Below are 27,137 nucleotides of genomic sequence, written 5' to 3'. Positions count from 1 at the left end.
GTTTTGGACTGTCTTAATTTGGTCCAAGATTTTGTCCAAAGCAATATGTGATTTTCCTCTTAGCTCTGTGTGCATAAGAATATATTGTGTGAGCACAGTTCATGCCTGTCTGTGAAGACTATGCAGCTGCATGCAAAATTAAGATTTTTATATCATGTCATTAAAAATAGGCACTTGAGGAGGGCTTTACTTTTTTCACAAAATGTTTCAGAAGAAATGTATTGAAAAAACATTGTCGTGTGTTACAATGTGGCTATTATATATTTTTAAACCTGTATCTTCTGTATGCCTCTTATAATCCAGCACTAAGTGAATGCAACAGGCATATTGGAAAAGATGTTTTGTTTTAAGAACCACTTTCATTTTTACATTTACATGGGAATGATGCAGAACTGAGATGAAAAATAATAATATCAAGCAAATAATAAGAGCATTTAAGTAAAAAAATTACCTTCTAAAAAGTCTTCATACAGAAATCTCTACATTATGTTCTAACCTTTCACCTCTACGGGAAATAGTTTTCTATCTTTAAAAAAATATGAGATACATCTTGAATATTTTATTTGTAGCAGGCCAGTCAGTTTCATTATTGAGAGATAAAACATTTAAATGCATTAAAATAATTAGGAATTTCCCTTTTTTGTTTCATAGGTAGGCCACATTATACTGTTCTGTTTAGGATTTTTAAGCAGATTCCTTAACTAAATTCTTCAGTCTTTCTACTTCCTTTTCCAGTGTTTCAGGCAGGGCTGATACATTACTTTGTGGGCTGAATATTAAATGTTTTAAAAGTTGAAAAGATCTACTTGTGTTAAGGTATTATAATTTTCACTGTCATCTGCTTGAGGTTGAGCAATATGCAATTAAGAAGAATATCTTACTGTATGATTTAATTATTAAACTATATATTTACATGTTGTTTGTTCTGCTGTGGATGAGTATTCTGGCAAAAATAATTTGCTACATTCAAACTTCATTTGAAATACTAATCCATCTTTTTATTTGAACTTTTAATTTTTCTTGTGTACTTGTTCTGCGGCAGCTGACTCTCTCAAAGATTAACGCAATTCTAGGTGTGATGGGGAGGTTGCCACATAAGTGCAAAAAATGCTTGGCCCTCTTAAAGACAACATAGAGCTTGTTTGTGTTCAATAGTAGATTTACTCTGGGAGTACCCTTATGAACAAGAAAATTATTTTAGCTAGAAAAGGTGTCTTTGTAAGTGAGATGTTGGGAACAAAAATCATTTCAGAGGAATCATTAGTTAGTTAAGGACTTGAGACAGATTGAATTACTTGAGGGAGAAATCTTGAAAACATAGGCATAGATGGACATGGAAATGACTTTGCTGTAGTATCTGATTGTCCACACCCTTCAATCCATGGCAAACACAGGGTAAAAACCATTTGTTTCTCAACAAATGAAAGGGTTTTAAGCTTTACCTTGCATTTTTGGTAGACTGAGAATAAAAATTTATTCAAGTATTGTGGCTGATTAAATAATTTTTTTTACCATATACTCTCTGGATTCCAACTAATACCTCTACAACTGATGAAAACCTAGCAGTTCAATACATAGATTTATAGAAAAAGGATTTGGGAAGCCACTTTTAAGAACTTAAAAGCAGCAGGCCAAAGTGAATGGTATTGTATCTTGATGCATGAGGAGTAGGGGGCACAACAGAAAAAGATGGGTTGATTCCCATTCCAGCTGAAAAAATTGTGAAGTTTAAGAACCATTGAGCTCATTACAGGAAATAATTTCTCCTTGCGTCTCGTGTGAAGAAAATGAATGTAGTTATTGATGCTTGCTGTCCTAAGATTATTGTTAGTCTTAGTTGGCGGTATCATATAGTACAAGGAGGACTAACATGAGCTAGCTTTGGAAGCAACTCTTGTTGGCTGGTGTCACTTCAACAAAGAAAGCTAAAGCATATGTGTGGTCACAACCAATCTTTGTCAACATCCCATGAAAGCTTCAGATCAGTAATCAAAGCGAGAAACTAATGCTGGGCTGAAGTATAACCTTTGGTTGAACTTTTTGAATTTTGATTTCAAGAGCTGATATGTTGCATAAAATTGAATTTCCTAGTTGTCCCCTATCCATTTATTTAAGCAATGCAAATTAAAAACCCTTTGGAATTTTTCTAGTGTTTCACTACCACTCTGGCATTGTTATTTACTAACTAGCTCAGCCCTGATGCCTTTAAATGATTAATCATCTGTTTTTAAGTTAAATCTTCTGCACTGAAGAATATGAAATGTATTTCAATTCTGTGAAAGTAGCACGTAGTACCTTTAAAGTACTGGACAGGCATGATCATTAACTCAGTTACTTCCTAATGTACATTATTAGTGCAAACAATCCTGGTTAGTTTTGTTAATACTGTATAAAAAGCAAACATGGATAGCAAACATGGATAGCCTGGCAGTGTTTATCAGAAAAAGAGTTTAATTTGGGGCTTGTATTAGGTTCCAGAATACAAAGTTGTCTGTCTGTTCTTCTGTGTTGCCTTTTTTCTTTGATGAATGAGTAGATTTGCACATACTTGTTCAGAAGCAGTTGTTATTTCTGGTTTGGTAGCTAACCTGTTGTGATAATTTTATTTATTGTTATAATTACAGCAGCATAATTGTTAGCCATGCTCTTTGCATGTCTTTTCCAAGTGTAGTACTTCGCTTAGTGTCATCTGGAATGTTATTACTGCAACTTCTATGCCAGGTCATTACTGAGATTATTGTCTGGTATTAGGAGCAGGGTAGACCCCATTACCATGTCCTCCCAGTCTGACAGTGAGCTGTTGATAACTGCTCCTGGAATATGGATTTCCAGCTGGGTACTTCCACATTATTGTAACCTAACCTCATCTCCATTTGTCTGCTTTGCATATAAGGATGTCATGGTAGACTCTCAGAGGTCTTTCTCAGAAGTGAAGAAACATCTTACCTCTTTTTCTTTCACCATCCACTATTGCAGTTACCTTTTGAAAAGAAAATTAGATTGGCTTAATGTGATTGATTTATGACAATTTTTAACCAAGTGACTAGTATAGAGTTCTTCATGCTTTTCTCTCTACTGCTTTGTGTGTGTTCTTTTTTTGTGTGCTTATGGATTGTTTGTTTTTTGTTTTACGTCTTCAACTAGTTTTGTTCAAATGGAGATGCTAGAATACCATAAACACATAGAAAATATCAGGAAGCTCCAATTATGCTGTTCCAGGTTGTTCCATCATAAAAGGAGTATTAATTTGTGAAAGTCAGTCTTGTGATATGACATACAGTAGCAACAGCTATTATAAGGCTAGTGTGATGGTATTGAATACCTGCATTCATATCTCATACAGGTGTGTTTAGCAAGTTGTAGTCCTTTATCTTGTCCTAAGATTCTCATGGTACAGAATAGCACAATTTTTATGTATAGAAGTGCTGTTTTGGCAAGTTAGCTGTATTATAAAACTCATTAGCATCACATCATTCTGGTCAACTTTTTTAAAAATCAAGCTTCATATTTAAAGTGTCTTTGAACTGTAACAGTATTAAACGGTGTCTCCTATAATGTGTAGATTGTCTTAGGATTCTAGGAACATACTGGTGTTATAAAGTGGGTATCTGGTGTATATAAACACTAGTGAGATTGGGGGAAAATGGGATTGGCCCAGGTTCTTCAGGAGTGTCCTTGGAGGGGACAGCTGGGGAAGGAGGAGAATGCTGAAGAGACATCATGATTTCATTGTGAATAGGACACTGAGAACTAAATTATAACTTCAGTGATAATCATAGGTCTAAAATGTAGTCTCAAACTGTAGACTGTAATAAACAAAGAACTCTGAATGTAACCTTCTGTCTTGATTTTCATCCAATTTCTGATTCTTTGCCTCTAAGTCATCTCAATGCTAATGACTGAACAAAAATGTTTTTTATATGATCAGCCTATGAAAACTGACAGTGCCAATGTTGAACTAGAGTTAGCCTGTGCTAAGCCAAGGATTCTACTGGCCATAGGACTTTCTATTTGAAGAATCCGTCTATTTGAAGCTATCATAGTGCTGTTATGTACTGTTCTTCAATTTTTGTAAATCATTCTTCAAAGGAATAAAGAAAACATTGGCTACAAGTATGCAATATTAAAGAGATTTTTCAAATTTTGATGCCATGACTTCTTAATTAGACTGTGGCATTAAAATATAAGTAGTGCATCCAATTAACATTATTGAAATATTTAAAATTGAAGTAATAGTTGCAGTAAAGGCAAAATTAAGTAATTTAATACATTGCTCTCATCAGACAGTTGCTCAGATAATTATATAATGTGCCCATGTACCTGAGTCCTTGACTGTTTCTTAACTTTTCTTCCTTTCCAGTACACATTTATTTTGAGTGAAGTAACAAATTTCAAAGCTTACACAAGTAAAAGCCATCCAGGCTAAAGTTTTCCACTGTGAGTTCTTAAAGGCATATGCAAAATATTTATTTAAAAAAAAAAAATCAGTTGCCCTCTGATAAAGAAATTATACAGAAATCCAGTCATAATATGTTCTGTAATTGTATGTCTTTTTCACATACTCTTACTGAAAGAAGCACACCTGGGGAAACTTTTGAGTATCCACAGGAATTACTGGGTCCTCTTTTTATTAGAGTGTTAAACCTGCTCCTGTCTCTGGGTCCTGATGTATTTTATCCAAACAATCAGAAACTCTGTGCAGAAAATCTTTTGTTATGGTAAACAAGTTAAAATGTAAATAGAACATATAATAAAAATAAAATACTGGTAGTATTACCTGCAGTCATAGATACTGCTTAGTTTCTATGACTGTTGTGTGGATTGCTAAATTATTATTGGGTCACGTGTTCAATGTGGATTTTTTTCTTTCAAGCATGAGATTCTTCAAGTCTTCAAGAAGACTTGAGAATCGGGACTCCATCTTTGAATTTTATGGGCATTAAACATTAAGGTGGGCACTGAGAAAATTTTGTTTATCTAGTAATACATCAGATTTTGTATGTTTGGAAAAGGTTATTAATAGTTATAAAGTTCTATAAAGAAAAAAAAATCCTTCTACGGCAGTATTGGAACAGATGATGCTTTGTTTCCTATGAATTTGTTTCTTGTAATGGATTGACTCATTTGTTAAAAAAGCTGTAAGCCTCAATTAAGAATTTCTCTGTTATGGAAATCCATTACGGTTCCCTCTCTGCATAGCTTTTGTGGAGATTACTAAAATGTGAACTTAGCTGCATTTACTGGGTCCCTTAAGACACACACATATAATGGCTCTGCCCACCTGCTTATTGTTTTTTAAACTTTTAGGAACTTAATTATCTTTATAACCCACCATAAAATTTGGCTAAAATTGATGAAGAAACTTAAAATGATTTTGTAGGAAGTGGAGGTTGTTGCAGATAGGCCAGTGAGCACACGTGGGCTGCAGGATTGAATATGACTGATTGAAAGGCATGTTAGGCAATATGTCTAAGCCGTGGTACTAGATGCAAGAAACTCTAGAGTTTCATGCTGTTGGAACATTCAGAAACTGGAGGATCATAAATTTCAGGACTTTCTTTAAAATATATATTAAAAAAAAAAGTCGAAGCTCTGCAAAATGGCAACTTGTGCTTATTGAAACAGGCTGCATAACATAAGCATGCCTAAGACACCCTGTAACCTGATAAGCTTTTCTACATATGCTTTGCATTGTTTTATACTTCTCCATCTAATAGACAGGAGTTTCAAAAGTTACAAGGAATAACATTGCTGTGAAACTGGCAACGTTACCGATGTATAAGAGAATTTTCATGTCATATTACTAGCAAGATAAAAGATGTCGAAGAGCAATGACTAGCAAAATTCAGAAGTAGATATATAGTTATTCAGATTTTTAACCATAAACTGTATGTCTCATGTAGCTAAACTTATAACTTATTTAGGATGCAGATCTTTGGTTTTCATGAAAGATTTGTTTTTCCGTAAAATCATGCCAAGATCCACAACAGGAAAGTACTTCTCCAAGTTTTAAAAAAAAAAAAAAAAAAAAAAAAAATCTAAATTCAGTCAGATCTGTGTATGGTAATCTATGGGAACTGCAGTATTTAAAAATATAGACATCTGGGCATGTGAATCAGAAAGTTCCATCTAATATCTGTGGTCTACTTCTTTTGTACCCAGCCATAATTGTATTGAAAACAAAACAAATACTTCTACTATCTGTTCCAAACTTTTCGTGAGCTGTTGAAATAATGAACTTCAAGTAAGTTATGGACAAATTTGCTCAAGTCCAAAGGAGAATGACCAGAAGTCTAGAAAGTGAGACCAATGATGTAGAGTTGAAGGGTTTGGTTTGTTTACTTTGGAGAAAAGAAGAACGAGGGCAGAAACGTGAAGTGCTTTGGCCATGGCTGTTGTAATGCTTTTACCCTGCTGCGGATTTTGGCTGCCAGGCACAGAACACTGCATTTCAGGGAATCATAGAACAGCTCAGGCTGAAGTGACGTTGAAAGTTCATCTGGTCCAACCTTTCGTGGGAAAGGGAGCCTAGATGAGATTTGCTAGCACCCTGTCCAATCCCATCTTGAAAACCTCCAGTGATGGAGGCTCTGCCACATCCATGGGGAGGTTGTTCCCGTGAACAATTATTATTACTGTAAAGAGTTTCTTTCTTATATCAAGATGAGTTCTGCTGTATACTTCTTGTTCCAGCTTGGTGCTGGCGTTGGGCAAGCTGCCCTTAGTGCAAGAGGGCAATAATGGTCAGAAAGTGCTGGTGGGGATGGATCTTGCTATCCCTGAGGTAAAAGCTGCTCCTACACATTCATACATGTGAAGAGGGGCCACTGCTGCTTCTATTCAGTCCGAATAGAAAAAGGAGTGTGCTCCAGCTGCAGCAAAAAAAGACTAGATGTTAGGAAGGACCTTCTAGTGGTGTGAACAGGTGAATGCTGGAAATTCATAGGATTCCCATAGTTGAAAATTTTAAAAGAACAAGACAGCGAAACATCTTTCAAGAATACCTGATTACAATTGCCTGTGAATGGAAAGGTGGACAAGATGACCTTTCAAGGTTTCATCTAGACCTTTTTATGATTCAATATAGTCCTTTTTTGCCATCAGTTACTTTTTAAGAATGGAGGAAAGGAATGCAGTTATATGTACAACTTTTTTCCTCTTTCTCTGTCAAGTTAACCTGAACTATATATTACATAGTCTCTAAATATAGTCAACAAATACTATTGCATACTTTTATACATATCCTTACTTAAAAGTAAAATATTTTTGTGTATATATAATTCATGTATTGACTAACAGGATTTAGTGTGAGTTAGTGAATACCTTAAAAATACATTTTTTAATGCAATAAAATGTTGACTTAGTGAAAACTACTTATTGATCGATCATGAATCAACTACTAATTACAATATATTTCACTAATCTACCAAATAAACATCTTGATTTTTATAATTTTCTTTGCTTCATTGTAAATTACAGAATATTTTAATATTTTTCTTAAACTAAGAAATATTTGAAATATAATTTCTTAGAACATCAACAGGATGATTGGACATTGACAAAATTCATTTAAAGAATTTTCATGGAAACCTTCTGAAGAATTTTTCTTACAAGTTGGGAGAACTTTAGGCAATGTCTTGAGGCAATTTCATAGTTCTGTGAGAAGTAACACATATATAGCAGATGGAGGGAAACTCATGGGTACTTAGAAACTACTTTCCTACAGTCATGAAAATATACATTGAAGTGTGATGAAAAAATGAAATTTGAATTAATTTAATATTTTAGTATATATTTTTGAATGCCATTTAAGTTCGCTAACAGGAAAAATAAATTGTGGCAATATGAATAAAAAGCTAGACTTCTAATAGGCATTTTTGTTATTCTATTTGACAGGTTATATATAGACTTAATATTGCTGATAATGGTTATCAATTTAGTTTGAAAATCTGGTTTCTTATACATGTTTTAATATGGTTAGGGAATCTTTTTCTAGACACCTTTGCAGATCATATAACTCTGCTTCAAAATGCATCTATTATTTTCTAAACAAAAGAAAAGAACATTTCATTATATTAAAGAAAAAAAGTATCTCGTATAGCTTTTTATGCATGGTGGCAAACAGGAAAACAAATTACCAGTGTTAACTGACATTCTGTTGATATTACTTGTAAAAAAAAAAAAAAATCTTTTTAGTGAAGTTTACTTACAAATTTTTGTTTCCATAACATAGAGGGCAATTTTCATTAGAGAAAAATTGTATTTTAATTATATGCAGAATTTTATAAGCATTTTAATAAGAATCCTTATATCACAGATTTTATCTTTGCTTTTTTTTAAAAAATATATACCACTATAAACACTGTGTGTTAGGTTCATGTTGATATTCACCATGAACTCCTTCATCAGTTGTAATAAAATCAAAAACATGGCAGGAGGAGCAAGGTGTTGTTCATCATTAGGATATCTCTCTATACCCTGTAGAACTGGTAAATTCCAAGAGAGGAATTTCTGAAACTAATTTTCAACACAATTGTGCTACAGCAAGAGCTTCAACAAATCATACAGATGTTTTCATTTTTCTGTGAAATCATATAAATGAAAGAAATGTGGTACAATTCTGCCATTTCTATACATGTGCTGAGTGCGTAACATTTCAGAAGGGATCCAGTAGAATTAGAAAAAGTATGAAGGTAACCAAAATGATTAGTCAGAAAGGAAAATCTCCAGAGGGAACGAATCTAAATTGACTAGAATCCTTTAGCTTGCAAAACAAGAACACTGAGAAGGTGATATAGGTCTATACTATTCAGAATGGAATATAGAAGAGTGAATAAGGAATTAATGTTTACTGGTTTTCACAGTATGGGTACTAGAACCATCCACTGGAACAGTTGGGAAGCAGTTTTAGAACAGCCAAAGGAAAAACCTTTGTAGATGAAATCACAGTGTAGAACCCATGCTTAATGATTTTAAAAATCAAAAGCACAGGTTAGTTCAAAACCATTTAACTGTAAGAAGCTGACAGAATATTGGTGGAAAGATTGTATTTTCCCTGTGTTAGTCTTGCAGTCCTTGTCACTGTTACAGGTGAGATACTAAATGGTCCTTCAGTCTGGCATCTTCATGTTGTATTTGTGTGAAACCACAACTACTCCTTCCCTGCCCCCTCACTAAAAACAAGCAAAAATGCATTATTTAATCTTTTTAACATTCTCACGTGTCTGAAATTTCCATTATTAATGGTGTTAAACACATGAATAAGCATCTGCTGCCTTAGTGTCAAGCTATGCATGTGATGTGAAAATGTTAAGAAAAAAGGAGAAAACCCCACAAATAGAGTTGAGAAGGACTGTTAAGGACTGCAGTTACCAAATACATGAAGAATATTTGTAAACATGATAAAAATGTAGATATTTTATTCTTAGGTTTATTCACTGGTTTTAGGAAAACTGTTGGCCTTTAACATCATTTTCACTGGTATAAAGCCATTGAAAATTGGCACCAAATACCACTCAATTAGAATGGCACAGTGTATCTGTTTGCCCTCCCTTTTCCCATGTCTAAATGCCAGCACATGGCCAAGATAAGCAAATCAGATAAAAAAGAAGCTCCTTTTGTAAAAATGTATCATTATGGTGACGATGAAAAACTTTCTGAAAACTCATTTCTATAGTAATGAAATAATGTTTTATGAAAAATTTCTAATAGACTAACAGAAGTTACTCATAATTTTTAAGTTTCCAGGCAGCATATTGTTTCTCTGTAATCTAATGAAAACAATGTGTGTTCTAGAAAGCCAAATGTTTTCTGATCTTGAAAGAAATTAATGAATTGCTGTACAGATATATAAAAATAAAAACATCAGTAACATATGTAATGAGCTTATGTTTTAAGTATTCAGAATCATGGTATGGTTTCATATTTGTGGTGCATGCTGCTATCAAATTAATAGCCCTGTGTCTCTCCTTTTTCTTTGTTCATTTCTATCTGTTGTGTTAAAAACTAGGGAAACTTCAGAATACTTTCTTTTTTACAAACCTTTATCCTTGCTAATTCTTGTTCTTTCACTTATCCCATTAAATAATTTCAAACCTCTTTTTATCAAGTACTTGTCAAGCATTTGGTACAGAAGCCTGTTTTTACCCTGCCTAGTTAATTAAGGTGACTGTAAACAAAAAGATGTACAATTCAAAGCCAAGCAGTGTTTCACACAAGGATGGAGGTGATAATCGCTTAATTCCTGCTTCATCTTTCCTGTCTTTGCCCTGGCTACTTCGGATTGACCTCATCCGCAATCTGATGACCTCCCTGTTGCACTCGGCCGTTTGGAAAGCTGCTCATGCCATAGCTGGCCCTGAGGGGCTATCTGGAAGACCAGTCATCCACTGACCCATGGCAAGACTGGGTTTCAGATTTGATCTGCTGAGCTTCCGACGTAGCTACATACTGCACCCACTGTAGACAAAGCCAGTGGGGCAGTCTGATTTTTTTTTTTTTAACTTTTTAAGCAGTTTGCACTTGCTGTGTGGAACACTGATTTTACACCAGTCATTTGCTATGAAATACACTTCCTGAAGCAATTAGACATATTGATCCTTTCTTTACAAAGGAAGTAAATTCTCAAATTTAGTGGCTCAGTTTTTCTAAATCCGTCAAATTCTGAGGTTTATTGGGTGTATTTAAGTCTCAATGTCAAGTTCCACCAAAAAAAAATCACCTTTCAAATATATTAAGGGCAGAAATATATATTATGTCTTAACAGGCTTTTTCTATTAAGTGTTATGCTAGTATTTTGCAGACATTTATAGAAGTGTATAAATAAGGTTCTAATCACATTAACTTTGATATGTTTATGTATATGCTTGTTCATATTTAACAAAATAAAAGACAATTTACGAAGTTGCATGTCTGTTTGTAAAACAGGGTAACACTCCTCTTACCCAGGAGAAAATTCTTATGGTTTTGAGCTTAATGTTACTTCCTGGCATGTTGTGTTGAATTCTGCAGTAGAATCTACCATTTTCTGCTTTAAAAATTCTTTGTTTAGCTATCAGCATTACTTTGTTTTTCTCATAAGACTTAGAAATTACAAATCCTTTGCTATATGTGCTTGCTTTTTTTTTCCTCAACCCTTTTTAGTGTAGCAAGCTCTGCCTGCAGAAGTGTGAGGGTGGACCAGCCACAGAGGTGTTCAATGCCGTGTTCTAGTCCTGTTCAGCAGAGGCCTATAGAGCACACTTGCTTAAAGTGGTGATGATCCTGACAAGGAATTTAGTGCATACACAGACCTTGTAACCATGTGAAATTCCTTCCTTCTTTTTTCTTTTGTGTGTGTGTGTGAAATTATGCATGATTCTTCCCTGTAATTATAGACTGGACACATAATTGAGTTAATGACCTTTTCATGAAAGAAAAATATTAGCTTGATTCAGCTTTGACTTTTTTTTTTCTTTTTTTTTGTGAACATGTGGTATAACTCGAAGTATTTTAGACTTCACAAAAAAATTATTTCTGGATATTGAACGATCTTAGATAATAACCTAAACATTAAGTTCTTAGACCCTTTATGTTAGAGAGAATAAGAATATAAGTGGGTTTTACACCTCTGTAATTAATATATATGGCACTGGTTTCACCCAAACTATAGACTGCAAGTTGTGCATTAACACTTTAAAATGTGGATTGTATTAAAACATGAAGGAACAAGTTTTCCCCAGCTTCTTAACGTCTTTGGTTGTCTCTTGCTTTTCACTTAAGATTACTTGTACCACGTGATGTTCATCACTTCTGTTTTATAAGTTTCTCTGTGCATAATATGCAGTCGAAACCAATGTTCTGGCTTTTTTTCTTTATAGCCTGTTGTGTCTTAGTTCTTTGTCATATTAAAAGCATGATAAAGATTTAGGATATCTAAAAGTTTAAATTTTAGAAAGTAGGAAGGAGGGGATTTCTTCCTTCTAGGGGAGAGGGGAATGTCTATGGGAGAATTTTGTATATTCTCTTTGCCTAATGCCATTCTAGTAATTATTGTTTTAACATGACAAAGTGCATCCTCTGGCATAATTTATAATATGGCATTGTTTTTCATTTATGTACAGGAATTGATTCCTGAATTCTATTACCTCCCAGAGATATTTGTCAACAGCAACAATTACAATCTGGGAGTGATGGATGATGGAACAGTTGTGTCTGATGTTGAACTTCCACCATGGGCCAAAACCCCAGAAGAATTTGTTCGCATAAACAGACTGGTAAGATGGCTATCTTCTATTGTCTGTCAAGTAACATTTGTCTTGCAAGATTCTTCTGAAATAATTTGGATCTTTGTTTGCAATATATAGCTGTTTATAATTTACATAGGACTATGGCTGAAATAATCTGAAGAAATGTTAGATTTACAAGTTTAGGAAGAACAAAGGAATATAGTATTGCTTATTCTTTAGAGTTGCTCAGAAAAGTTTGAGCACGGTCCCAATATGCATGAGATCTTACCCCATTCGTTTGTCAGCTTTTGTAGTTCTGAAGAGGTAATAAAATCATCACTTTACAGAAGACTTGAAAAATCTTGCTTAATCATAGAAATATTTGTCACTCTGATTATCTAAATGTAATTTCAGGTTTTTTAAATTTTACTATCTATTTAACTCCAAAAATTGGTGAATGCCTCAGGAAAGAAAGTTGCATTTAAAATCTTCTCACATCTCTTCTATTTCTTCCATTAAATTGATATTTTTCAGAGCTGTTTTTACAAGAAAATAAAACTGAATTCTCCTTTGTCTGCTTCATTCATCAAGCCTGTATTATTCTTCTCTTTCCTGTTTTGGAAAATCCTGTTGTTTGCACTGCCTGTCTTCACTGTGCCCTCTGGGCAGTGCAATGAATTACAGAATAGGTACTACAGTATCATTGTTGGTGTTTCAGCACGTTCTCAAACCTATTACATTAGGCTCTTCTCAAAATGAAAGGATTCTGTATCAGTGGCAGTCTAAAATAAATAAATTAGAGAAGCCTTTTTTAAATGAATCTTGAAAAACGAAGCTGCTGGTTTTATGTGATAGTCAGCTAACTGGGAAATACTGAATTAAGGCATGGGAACTCTCAAAAGTTTTTCAGATACCAGACTTAGACTTAATAGTGTCCTGGTATCCCTAAATTATAATAAAAATGGGGATTGAAAAGTTCTGTTGTTGGCAGAACATCAGACCTCATATTCATTGCAGAACGATCACATCAGAAGAAATCTGTGATTAAGTTATCAGAATGCTTTAGTCTGCACTTTTACTGGGGACATGATACCATGGTCTTCAGAAATGTGTTTTGGCCTAGATTTCTGCAGGCAGTTGTAGGATGCACCATAATAATTGCTAATTTTATGTGCTCAATCTAGTGTTTTACTTCATATAGAAGTATGTGCAAGTTTTATTTAAACAAGGTATAAAATACACTAACATTTAGCAAGACTACTTGGCAAACCATACTCAAACGCAACTTTTGATCTTCCAGTTGTGCTGATAGGTAATAGGTTATGGAGGTAGCCTGACACCCTTTTGAGCTTGGCATGTGTTGGTGATTTCTGGATAACCTGAGAAATGAAAAGCTGTGTTCTTAAGCAGACTTGTCAAAGGCAGCCTGTGGCCTTGATCTCTCACCACTGTGGTATTTTAGCTTTTGCATAAAATATAGTTCTCATTCTATTAATTACGGATCTGGCTTTCCCCACTGTGAAGTTATTCTCTGTCTCCTGCTTCCTTCTCTTCTAAGATTTTAGCTCTTAATTTTCTTTCCCTCATTTCTAGCCTTGGTGCCAGGTTTTTCTCACTCGCACATCTCTACACTCAGACGCCTACTATTCCCTCATCCTTCCATCATTTCCCAAAGCCTTAGTACTATTGTCTGCCTTTCTTGCAGCTTTCTTTGATATCTCTCACTTGTGCTATATTCTCAGGATGGAATGCTTTGTCAGCAGGAAGTAGCTGCTTTTTGATTATTACTATTAAACTCTTGGGCACAAAATGTAAAATCCCTTTAAAGTTGTCACGTAGAGAGTAATGATCTTGTTCCATATTCCAAATGTGGGTTTTTTCTTTTTATGATAAATCTACAATTAGCACAACTTAATTTTGTTAAATCCTGAAAAAAAGCAGTTTGGAACACTCCAGAATGAAGGAAGTGCTCATTACATATCCAAAACTTTCATTCAAATAAAAAGTAGTCTGAAAACAGCAGTATGTTAACCTCTGTATATTTGAATGATGAAGATTAAAATTACTTCATCATTTTCATAATTTTATTCAGCATTTTTTATGAAGCTGAAGTATCATCTTTATTGTCTAAATATAATTAATGTTTCCTTCTCATATACTTTTTCCCAAAGTAATTATTCATTAGTGTATGTGACTTTTGAACTATTTTAATCAAAAAGACACTGCGAGTAATCTGCTCAGCTTCCTAACTTCTGCTGTGAAAGTCGAGTTTGCAGTAGCACTTGTTAAATGGCATATTGAAAGAACATGCAAAAGTTTCCATCAATTAGAGTTTTTCAAAACAAAGAACTTTTACAGGAACATGCAATTTTTAAGTATCCCATAACTGGACAGTTAATAACAAAAGTAAGAAATAATTTACCAAGTGATGGTTTATTAAAGTATGTCAAATATCATCCCTTTTGGTGATAGCAACAGTATCAGGGACCTACACTATAATTCAGATATCAAGTTTTGGTCAGTCTGGTAGTATTAGATTTAAACGTCCATGCCAATGAATTGCCACAACTGCTTCTATGTGACATAGTTAACCTTATTGTGCTGGTGGTGGCCCTGTTAGTCCTGGTATGGATGATGCTCTCCGTAATCTGCTGGTTTTGAAGTGGAATAAAAGTGAGAAAATTACATGCAAATATTAAATTGTTTTTTTTTTTCTTTTTAGTACATAGTGGATTCAATACCAATAGCATCAAATCAGCATCGTTTTATTTTAAAGTAGAATAGGCGTGCTTAGGAAAAATGCTTAAAGCTCATTTCCTCACAGATACTATAAAAAAACCTTTGCTACAGTGTGGCATGGGCTGATTCATTCAATTAATATTTCCTTACTGCTTCCTGGTTCAGACAAAATAGTGATTATAGTATTTTAAGTGTTCATTTAGTAAGCTATCACACATAGATATTTTTTCCCTTTGCATTTCAGTTTACCTCTTTAAGTCCACAGATCTTATACAATGATTGGAGCTCATGAAATGCATACTGCTTTGATCTGTGACCTTTTTGTGGTGCTAATCAGGTTCCTGATATCATTATACCTTGCTCATTAATCATATTTCCTGCAGCCCGTCAGCCAGCCAGACAGCCCAAGCCCCTGTTTGCAGCCTTGTGTTGGCAGGTTTCTGCTTTTCCAGATTATTACAGTGTGATACTTTGGCTTCTCATAACCAGACCCACATCAAGCTGTGTGCTACAATTAAAGTCAGATGGTCCTCAGGTTGAACAGGGATATTCTGTTGCAGCTGTCTGTCTTTCTGGAACAGACCAGCAAGGGGAACAGATGATATGTAGGACAGTGTATAATAACAGCTTGTACAGTACTGGGTCAATAGCAGGGGTTCAGAACATTAATTGACAGGCTGATAGCGGATTTCAAACTGATTCCCAACCCATTTTTTTAATTCTGTAAAGTATGTATTTTAATTGAAATAGATCATTGCGTGTCTTCTGTGTTTCCTTTGAGAGAAAAAGCAGAATGGTCTATAATTAAAACTGGGTTTTGATTGATGGAATGTCATGATGAGCTAAATGATAGCATCAGGATGTCATTTTAAGCAATACAAAGAAGTGTAAAATGCATGTATTACTCGTGCATATGGTTGGCACTTTATATTAGATTGTGATTGTACAATATTTTATAATAGCACAAATCAGTGTGGCAGAATAGGATGTTTTTCTCTGAGAAAATCTACAGTTTCATGGAAAAGTGACTGAGTTTTTACCATTCTGAAACATTGTTATATACCTCTAAAGCTCTGTATTATACCTATGTCATTGAATAACTGCTAAGATATCTGAAAATATTTTTCAGTTTACACAGATGCAGTCGACATGGTTATATTATTGTATAATTCCATTACTCTCTCTCTCTATGTAATAAGAATTATAGTATTAGCTTAATAAAAGTAAGAAACCTACAAACTCTTAAATTAGATAAATTATAATTCCTCCCCCCAACAAAACAGAAAAATTCCAAATGCAAAATAAGATTGCAACCTGTATCTTTAGGGCATTAGTGTGTGAGCAAAGGGAGAATGCTAACTTGATCTGATATGTAACAAAAAGGAAACATGCAACAATTTTTTGGTTCTCCCATGCTTCTGAGAGACTTATGGGAAAAAGAAGCGGGAAGTAAACAGGGCAGGGAGGAGTATAGAGACAGGTGTTCAGATGTTGTTTGGATACACAAATCTTAAACAAATCTATAGCAGTAGTTGATACATCATTTTTCAGACATTGAAACAGACATATATATTTAAACTTAGATTTCTCTGGGGTCTTCTGTTGGATTCACAGTCTTAGTTACATTAGCTGCCCTCCTTTAGAATAGCTTTCTGGTTTATAAATTTAAGTTCACTTGGAGTTAGTGATAAATACCCCATTAAAGCTGACAGAAATTTTAAATGCCCCTCTTATCATGCAAAGTAAACATTCTCAAAGATCAGGTGAAACCTAAAGAAAAATCCCTTATGTCTCACTAGGAATTGCTAAAAATCCCAATAAGGCAGTCCTGTTTGTTCTAAATAACAAAGTGTTTTATTTTGTCCTATCATTGAAGGTTGGATATCTGAATAGGTAAGAATTAATTTAAAACTATTAATCAATTGATAATAACCAAATTTCTCACAGCTTTGATGAGCCTCAGCTTTTTAAGAATTAGATTGCTTCAATGACAATAAAGTTGTTGAGGTCTGTCAAGACAGCTTTCCACAATAAATCTCAATTTAAGTATTTCTAGTGCATTATTGCAGAGTTAGGCCTTTCATGATTTGTGGTTTATCCATTTGATTCAATGCTGGGGAAAATGTAAGACAAATTAGAAAAGTGATGAGATTACTGTGCTGGATTGAAAGTTTTGAAATCCAATTATCAAATAATTGAAAGTGTAGTGATTGGAAGCTAGGATGCTTTCTGAAAAAAATGAAATACTTTGATACATAAAGGTACTGTAAACGAAATTTATCCTGGCATGATAAGTAAAATGGAGAGGAAAGGTAGGCAGCCATTCATCCAAATACAAATTTTAGTGGAGCAAAATGAATCAGTATTAAGAACTACCGGTTGATAAGAAAGATCTAAAGTGAGAATTAGAGGATCATTATCGGTCAATGTGGTGCATTAGCTTTTCGCATGAGCTATTTCACTTTACACCAGAAAACACCGAAAAAGCAATATTCCGTGCCAACTGCAGTTTTTGTGAATCTTCTCTCTGTCCTGTCCATGGAAAGCGAACAGGTGAAAAAATCAAAAGTTAGTTTCAAGGGCATTATGCTACTTTCAATCTATTAAAACTATGGCTATTAGTCAGGAAAAGATATTGAAGTAGCAGTTAAGGCAGTGCCTGTAACTTGGAATGTATTGGATTTTTTGTATTTATCTTGGAAAAATTTCTCCGTGGTATTTTTCCTGGTTCCACAGCTGTGTATTTACAAAGGTGTTAAGCAAATGCTGTAGAAAATTATGTGGCTGTAAACTGGATGAATTAAGGCTCACAAGTGCAGGTTACTAGTAATTGCTAGTAATTGCTAGTAATTGCTAGTAATAGTTTACTTGTTAAATATGTTAAACACATTAGAGAGCAGGAAAAAGGCTAAAATGAAAACTGGGTTAACTAGCAATATCAGAGTTGTTATCTGTGCAATTCATACTTCAGAATTCTAGTTTAAGCAGGATTGGATGTAGTCTTAAAAAGCTAGAAGGCAAATTTCGCTGTGTACACTGTGTGATGAAGGTGCTTCTGGCAATCCGAGGTGATCTGATGTGCGTATGGAATTTGTGAACTCTTCGCTCAACTCAGGCTCTTCTAAGTGGTTCTGTTGGCATGTTAGATATCTGTTCATCTAGAAGAGACGTGATGGATCATGGCGAAAAAGGAGGAGAGTTTTGATACTAGTTCTTTCAAGCTCCTTATTTCAGGAAACATACATGCAATTGAAGTGTTACTTTCATTTGTATTTCTGATGTTTTGTGATTTCATGTGTCTTTTTTTTGGAAATTATAATCCATATACAATATAAGACTTATACAACATCTTCTGAAAGGAGGATATCTATTAGCTCTACAAACATTTTAATTTTTAGAAGAAATCCCTTTCATAAATTCATAATAGAAAAAGTAGGTTGGAAAGTAATCTGTAACTGCTCTTCCTGGCACATACTTGTATTTCCATGCCATGTGTGTGTAAAGCATTTAAAATAAGTATATGCTATGCAACTATTAAGAATGCATCTTAAAACACTGATACTTTTTTGTTGCTTTCGAGATGTGGTTATGGAAAAGGGTTTGTACAGTAGGCAGGGTTCCTTGTATCAGGCAAAATCAGAAACTTAACAGTCTAATGCACAAAGTTGTCAGGAATATTATTCTTCAGCAAAGTCAGGTGTGAAAGGTCCAGCATATTGGACTTCATATATTTACAAGTTCGATATTGTTTGACGCATAATTTTTTTCTCATCTATGAAAACAAAGCAGTCCTCAGAAGCACAGGGACTGTACCATGTAGGTACTTAACAGGCAGAGGAGCATAGAGTCGCCTAGACAGCTGAAGAAATGTAGAATGGTGTGTAAATTAAGCAGCTGTATTATTTTTCACAAAAAGTGTGTTCCTGACTCCAGTGTGCAGTTCTAGTCATTGTCTACTTTCCACTTTCAGTTCGTTTCTGTAGAATACCAGCATCAGCTTAAAACAGTTTGTTTTGAATTTGAGTTAATTGATGTTACTGATATAATTGTGATACTATACCACTTACACTTCTTTCCTACCAACTCAGCTACATGCATAGCAATTTCATAATCTGTGTTTGTCACTGCAGGATTTTTTCAATTTTAGAATTACTTCATAAAAGTAAGAACCTTTGTCATCTTTCACACAGAAATACTTTTGTGCAGGCTAGAATCAAGAAATACTGGATATTTGTAAGCAGTCTTTGATTTAATTATATCATGTACAGATCTGATTATTACCATAGAAAGGGAGGGAAATCAGACCTTTGTTACATATTTTTAAATGCCTTATTCAGATCTCATATGAAGATAAGTCTAGAATAACATCAGTAATACCAGCAGAACTGCATGTAGGAGAAATCAGTGCAAATGAAAACCTAATCTGTGGGTATTCTAGAGGGAAAATAAAAGAATTGTTCAATGTAAGACATTTTTGAAAAGTAGAGAAGAACTATTTCTAAAGGAATGTGATATATGGCCTATTAGAAAATATTCCAAAAATCTGGGAAAAAAACAAAAGTAAACTAATTTTTCTGTGGGTTCAATTTACTCTGTGTGTATATGCATAACTTATTTTTATTGAACTGCTGTCTAAGAAATAGGGTGAGAAATTCACATTTATTTAGATCCAATTCTGTTGGAATATTTGTTTTACTAATTTTCAGGGAAGAATTTTTATTTATTTAATTTGTAAAAGAGGGTACTCTACAGGAAAGAGAAATACATTCAAGAATATGAGGGAGGTAATGAAAGGTGAACTTGAGCCATGTTTTTGAATAGAACTTGTTTTAAGAATGCTGAAAGTATTCAGTTTTGGTTTCATAACACATCAAAATATACTAATATTGGAAGATGGGGTTTGGAGAATATATATGATGGAGTTTGTTGGAGGGGTGCCTCTGTAGGACAAAGTTAATATATGGTAAAAAGGAAAAATGCAATGATGTAAACAAACTTTTTTTTTCCTTTTCAATGACAACAGTAACCTAGGTGGTATATCTTCGTTTGTTAGCAAAAAGCATTGATCTAATTTATAACCGATCAGATATATTAATAGGAAGGGAAAACAGAGTTTGTAAAATCTGTTCTTTCCATAATAATCCTTTCTTTTTTTTTGTTTTCATTATTTGTGATTCCTGCCATCTCTTTAAACTCTGCATACAAATTACTTTATTGAAATTACAACTAAACTCTGGACTTCAAGGTTGCAAGCAGAGTAAAATTAAGAAAAAGTCCACATGTGCTTACATGTAAATAATTTCTGAAAGTGTAATAGATGTCAGTCTTCCTGAATACAGAAGACTTAACGGAATCATGGAATATGATTTCCTGGGCAGTCTGTCTGTCTTTGCTATTTTGGAAAAAAAAATTTAAAGAACCTGGGGTCAAAATTTGCCATTCTTCATATTTCAAAAAATTCAAGGTATTAAATAATTCTGTTGTAATTCTCTCATAATAATAAAAAACAAACACAACAACAAAAAACAGCCTACCATATCTTAAAAATAGTTTAAATTATTTGCTAATCATTACAACACTACATAGTTACCTGTAATGCATCTCTTTTAGTGAAGTCTGAGACTAACCAAGGTGAGCAGGAGAAAAACTAAAAAGTAGAGTACAATTAATTTAAGTGAGAGCAAAATAAAACGAAAAAGAAGTTAAGTAGTAAAAAGAGCCTGGATGTAGCACAGTCAACAAGAAACAAAGCCTAAACTAAAACTATGAACATTCCAGATAGTGATGAGAGATACAGATTTTTCAATAGGGTAAGAGAATTTATTATAGCCAAGATAAAAAGTACAACATGGAGGAGAATTATATGCAGTTGAGAAAGATTATAAAAAGCCAAATGATAAGACAGTTTGAGCAGATACAGGTAAAAAAAAAAATAAAGGAAACTAAGTAAATGTGCTTTTATCCAAAAAAGTTGATTGGAAGCAATCCAGACAAATTTGCTTTCAGCTCTTTTGTTGTGTGATGTTGTAGAACTGGTGTTTGAAAGCGAGTCCATGGAGGACATTAGCGTTATTACTGTGTGAAATGAAGTGGGAAACAATTGTGCTGGAGCCATTGCCCCATTTAACAGGTGTTCACTAAATCTGTCTTCTGTTTGTCTGTTCCCTGAATGCTGTGCCTGGGCACTTGCTGTAAATGCTGTTGTGAGGGATATTGCTGAAAATGTATTAAGAATTTTGATTACCATGGAAAAATTGCATCACAAGCTGAGTATAGGGAAGGGAGAAAAAAGTTTCAAAGCGATGGCAGTTTCTAACTTGATTAAGTAAGAATTATAGTCTGTAATTGGAGGTTGCTTTGCAAAGAAATATTGCAACTTGTTCCTCCTGTAAGGTGAACTCATGATGGTCAGACTTCCATACAACAGAATGTACTGGTGAGAGATCTGGTAGGAGATGGTGCTGGTGCATTTGTTCCAATGTTGTCTAAAGTTTATTTGTAGATCAAATGTGAAAATATGCTGCTAAATTTAAATTTGATAGGTAGTTTGTTCTAAATAAAGTATATCTAATATAATCAGAATGTAGAGAAGTTTCCATTCTAAGTATTGGAAAAGGAAGTGAGATTTGGATAACATTTACATGTGTGGAGCTGTGGAGAAAAAAAACCTGAGAATTTGTGGTCTTCAGCTGAAGTAGGGGAGGGGTTGAGAAAACACGGCCATCTGTGCCCTACATGGAAGGATACAAAAAGAGTCAGCTGAGGCTTTGCTTTCAGTGCTTTTCCCTGGCAAGACTCCACGTTTTGAAAGCCTGAGATGAGGAACAGTAACATTGCTGAAACCATCTGGGGTATGGAGAAAGCTTACGACAATGATGTGGAAGTAGGAAGAACTCACATACTAGGAAAGAGTTTCTTTATTCTAGAGGAGAAAAGAATAAGAAAGAGCATAATAAAAGCATACAAGATAATTAATAGTACTGAGAAGATGCATCAGGAAATGACATTCTCCATTTCATAACATAAGGATCTAAAGATGGTTCATGAAATGAAAAATTAAATTTTGCTACAAGATAATATTTTTCAAAGAGCGTGTAATTAGACCCAGGAACATTAAGAGTAACAACAGGAACCAGAAAGGGACTATGGATGTTTCTACAAATAAAAATATATGTAGTTTGTTAGGCAGTACAAAATGTGATATGAAATGCAAGATCTTGCATTCAGTGGTTAAGACAAGCTCTAGAGGAATATATGAGAGTTTTATGAGAGAAATAGTACCCCATTTCTTCTTGCTCTAATAAATAGAAGTATCTTTTTCTTCACGATATCAAGTTAATAGTGCTTTAGTCCTGTACAACAGATTTTCTGGCTTTATAGAAGGAAAAATCTGAAGACATAGCTCCAAAACATAGGGGCCTTGCAGGGATGTAACTTAAGGTAAGTCCTTCATCTCTTCTTCCTATCCCTCACCACGCTTCCCCATCTGTGTCTTTGCTCAGGAACAACTGCTTGCAAGGCTGTACTTTAAACTAGATCACCAAAATGATATGAAAAAGCCTTGTTTCTAACCTGGGTTATTATTTCAGTGGTCTCATTTACAATGTTGCTCTATTGGTGGTTGCATTGGCACAAATAACAGCATAGTTAGCTGTAACACAGTGCAAGTACAAACATTTTGGAGTGGAAACTTCTTAAGCTATTTTCTCTGTAAAGGCTGGGATCTCATTAAACCGCAGTCAGCAGTGCAGACTTGTGGAGCTAGACAAGCTCTCATTAGCTGTGTGTCTGATACTGGTTTAGCTCCAGCAGCATGGCGCTCCGCAGGGGGGATCATGCAGCTGCTGGAGGAGCGTAGCGGCAGGCTCATGATGGTTGTGCACTTTCGCAAAAGCAGTGAGTGGAAATGGATGGAAAAGGTGGCTGCCCCCTAGCCCATCTGCTCAGCATCAGCCTCCTGCTAGATATTCCCTCACATCTGCCAGTCGTTACCCTTTAATTGCAAGTTCAGGTGTAGCCCTCTTGGTTTCAGGAGAGGCCAAACTATAGCCCATCAGTCACGTAGGAGAATGCGTTTAGCAAAACAAATGCAGGCTTTTGACATCAAGGTCATGCTCACCTGAGTCATACATGTACTGGACAGTCAGTTCCTTTGGTCAGATGATTGGTCCGCCCTTAAATAATCAAGGACTGTGAATTGTCTTTTCTGGTTTCTCTTTTTGAAGCAATTCCAGCAACCTCAAAACTCTTAGGCTGTAATTTTTACTCTCAATCTTTATCAGTTAGAAGTGTGCACATCCTGGTTGCAGGGTACCCCTTAAAGTACTTATTTGCTGATCTGTTGAACTGCATCTAGTAAAATTTGCTAGGTGTGTAGTCAAATGCAGAACCAAATCCAATAGAAAACCAGTTTTAATTTATTTCATTCTCCAATAGCTATTATAAAAATACCATTAACTCAGAAATGTAAAGCAATATAACCGTTCTGCTTTTGAAGCATGAAAGTTCTCTCTGAAATAGAGGCCCGTTGGTAAAAACACCAGAGCTAGAATTTTTTGCGCTTGCGCTCACCTGACCCTTTCCAGATTAGTTTAAAAAAATGTTTTAGCTGTCTAGCTTGGTTCAGTTTGACTGAAATATGTTAGGGAGTCCTCATTTGCTACTGTCTGTAGCAGATCTGAGGCAAAGTAGCTTTTGGCAGAGGGGAGCTTTAATGAGCAACAGACGACCAGTGTATCTTCCATTAATGTAGCTGCTATGTAGGCAGATATTGGACAGTATCTCTATAAAAATATAAGGTTTGGGTAACTCAAAGGCTCTAGAACCAAGCTACCCTGGCTTCTTTCTTTTTGGAAGTAATTTTCTTTTCTCCATCTTAAATGCTAAAGTTTCAAATTAATCTCCAACATATTAATTAGATGAAATCTATCTATCCCTCAGCAATTTTTTTCTTCTGAAGTTTTATTTCCTCTTTGGATTTTATTTAGGTAGAGTAGTATTGTTAATAAAAAGCAACAGCTTGTAAAGCAAGATTAAGGATATTAATAATAGCAAAAATGTAATTGACATTCAAGTAGGTCATAAGGAGACAAAATTCTGCGTAGATAAAAGTGACATAATATACACTCTTGTGATGTTTTTTGTGTTTGTCCTTGTCCAAATGGATAGAATTTCTCTAAGTCACAGTTTAAGAAGAAATTTTGGATCTGATCCAAGTTGTTTGCAGGCAGAGTTGAACTGGGCTCATAAAAACATGAAAGGCTCAGCAGCATGCAAGTAGTTTAGAGGAAGTTGATTAAAAATGTTAGGAAACTCAAGTGGTTTTAGTTTTGCAATGTGTAGAATGAAAGTAATGTTGGATGTTTCAGTTATAATGTCTTTTTTTTAATTAAGAAAAAATACAACATTCTCCATTGTTTAGAGAAAACAAAACAAAAACTTGTGTAATTGTTTTAGGCATGTTTCAAATAGTGTATCTAGAATAAAATAGTGCAAAGTATCCTGTTTCTACAAATCTCTGAAAAAAATATTACAAGTGTGTATCAGAAGAGTCCTTAAGGTCAGTGAAGCCTCCTAATTGTTACTGACATTATCTCTTGCCATCTGCTTTCTGAAGCAGAATAAGAACTTTGTAATGAGGATTAGGAGTAGAAGATGGTGAGGGCATGCTCCAAGAGCTGCTGGAGTGTTCTCTGCTTTCACAATAAATCACAGAATAACTTTTTAATATTAATAGTAGGTTTTTAACATATTTTGCCTAAACTAATATAAATAAACCAAGAATTAAATTTTGCTGCGTATTCTGATAGGGCTATTTTATCATAGTCAGTTAATTTATTAAACCTTTAAGATACTAAAAGTATATAAACTATCCATACTGCAGTGGACTTGGATGTCTGCATCCTCCCTTCGGACCCATACAAGCACATCATGCAGGCACTCCCTTGGCCTGCGTATACACCAGAATTAAGCTATGATTAAAATCCATTCCAAAGCTCCATACAAACATAGTTCACATCCAGAGCTTTTTTTAAGCCTAGCTTTACTGCTCGTGTGTACAGACCCGGGCCGTTCTCAGATTTTTAACAGATGATGTTCCTCTCTGTTTACTGAACTCTGTCCCTGTTGCAGTTTGCCCTGCATGCATTAGTAGTTTAGAATAAATTTAGAAGAGAGCAATATTCAGATTAATTCTTTCAAGTATGGATGATTCTCCCAAATATAGTGAGAGGTTCATATTTTATTGTCGTAAACTACTTAACGGAAAATTTTTCTTTGCCTTGAGATTCCTCCCATGGCACATGTCATCTAAACTGATTATGACCCATTTACAGGCCCTTGTACCCGAGGTGCAAGTCGTATGCTGACTTGTGTTGTTTTAGCTACCACTTTGATATTGTGGATATGTAGAAGATTGCTGGAAGCTGGGCTGTGTACCAGAAATGAGTAAAGGTACTCAGGAGTCAATTTTATTTCTGGCTAGAGCAACACAGTGGTATTAGCTCAATTTTATACCCGATACTGTAAATCCTGCTGCTTTTGATTTGATTTATACACCTTTCTGCTGCAGCATATAGAGACATTATCCTAATTTGGTTGATCTGATGATGGGCAGGCAGGCTAGAGGATCAGATAAAACAGCCTGGCAAGCTGCGTCTTGCCATGGTCTGCCAGATGGCCATCTCTGTTATATGTCAGTTTTCTCACTCCCCTAACAAGAGTAAGTTCCAGTGTAGGAGGAAGGTAAGAAATTTATTCCATTGATATTCCCTGCAGTGAGCCACAGGGTTTCCTAGAGATGGATTCTTCTTTCTTAATCACAAATCTTTGACTGACAGATTCCCCTTTTTCCTGCTCCTTTTATCATGAGGTTTAGGATGTTGTGAGAAGTGAGAGAGTGAGGAAAAAAGACAACCAAAGTAGCCTCCAGAATGTATGTTTGCCAGAGGCCATTTGTGAACTGCAATGAAATGCTATGTATCGGGGGTTTAAACTCCAAAGATCGCTTTCTGCAAAGGAGGTGGTGGCACATGAATAGTGAAAGAGGAGCTTAGTGACACAAAGCTGTGATACAGGCAGAGAAGCAGAGAATTTCACAAGAAACTAATGCAAAATTACACTGAGGAATCAGTAGAGTGGTCAGGTCTGTTCAGTTATTCTGGGGCTTTTTGTGTTGCTATAAGTAAATACAAAAATGACAGAGATATGGGAGGGATTGATAAATGAAGACAGCTTTAAAGTCTCCAGTGACTACATGGAGATCCTAATTCAAGAACCCAAAATGAAATCTATTTGATATCTTCCTGAAATCTTAGGTTCATATATTAGGTATGAAGTTTGTAGTGAGATCTGGTCTCAGCAAGAAGATTAGCACAGCTCCTTTGGTCTCCACAAAGTATGCTGAAGCATCTTCTTTTTAAAAATGTGCAATTTTTGTAACAAATGAGTATGGGAAATGTAAATGCTGCTATTAATATTAACAAGGAAATTCTGGACATAAAATGCGTCATGATGGCATAAAAAGCTGGGATTTTATTCTCAGTAAAAACTTTATGTAATCTTACCAACAGAATGACTGTTGCAGCCTCTTACGTGTTCTACATGATGTGAAAACACTAGAAGTGATAAACATATAGTCTTACATAGCTAAAAAAGAAAGCCACCCTGCCAAAATGTAGAATTTAATTTGCTGATCCCATGTAGTCTGATTATACTGGTAATAACCTTTTGAATGCATTTACTAGTAAGATTAATGTAGCTTTTTCCATTGTCCTCTAAAATTGTATTTTGGATTTGAAAGGTTAGGATCTGTGAAATTAACATTCTTATTTTCAGAAGATGGCTGTATTTCTGTAGTACTTCAATATAAATCATAGTTGCCTTCATTAACTGAAAAGGTCACTGAAATACGTGGCATTTTTAATATGGTGTTTGATAACAGAACTGCACTTATCTGATCACTTCATGCATGTTAGTTTTCTATCTTTCAAGCAGTGGGGTGTAAGCAAATTTCAGGAATTTTTAATGTTCTTGGAGTAAGCTGTACATTTGTGACCCAAGGATTAGTAGATAGAGGGTAATACCTCTTAATTTGGGGTCATGAATGCTTAGTGGTCATGTGCTGACCTTACAGTCATTACATGTCGGCATTCACGTCATTCAGTTGTTTGCTTTGGTAGCTGAAGGGCCTTT

General features: G+C 34.8%; 1 protein-coding gene across 4 annotated transcripts in view; it reads left to right on the top strand.

Annotated features, from left to right (window-relative positions):
* Positions 1 to 27,137, top strand: part of LRBA (LPS responsive beige-like anchor protein) — a 412,983-nt gene that overhangs the window by 302,169 nt on the left and 83,677 nt on the right. For all 4 annotated transcript variants that reach the window (XM_065634945.1, XM_065634947.1, XM_065634944.1 and 1 more), the window contains one exon: positions 12,102 to 12,254. In XM_065634945.1, coding sequence (XP_065491017.1) covers positions 12,102 to 12,254 — 153 coding nt within the window. The remainder of the gene's footprint in view (positions 1 to 12,101; positions 12,255 to 27,137) is intronic.

Source organism: Caloenas nicobarica, chromosome 4 (assembly GCF_036013445.1).
Source record: "Caloenas nicobarica isolate bCalNic1 chromosome 4, bCalNic1.hap1, whole genome shotgun sequence".
Taxonomy (NCBI): Eukaryota; Metazoa; Chordata; class Aves; order Columbiformes; family Columbidae; genus Caloenas; species Caloenas nicobarica.
The sequence above is the reverse complement of the archived record's forward strand: the minus strand, read 5'-3'. Positions and strand labels throughout refer to the sequence as shown.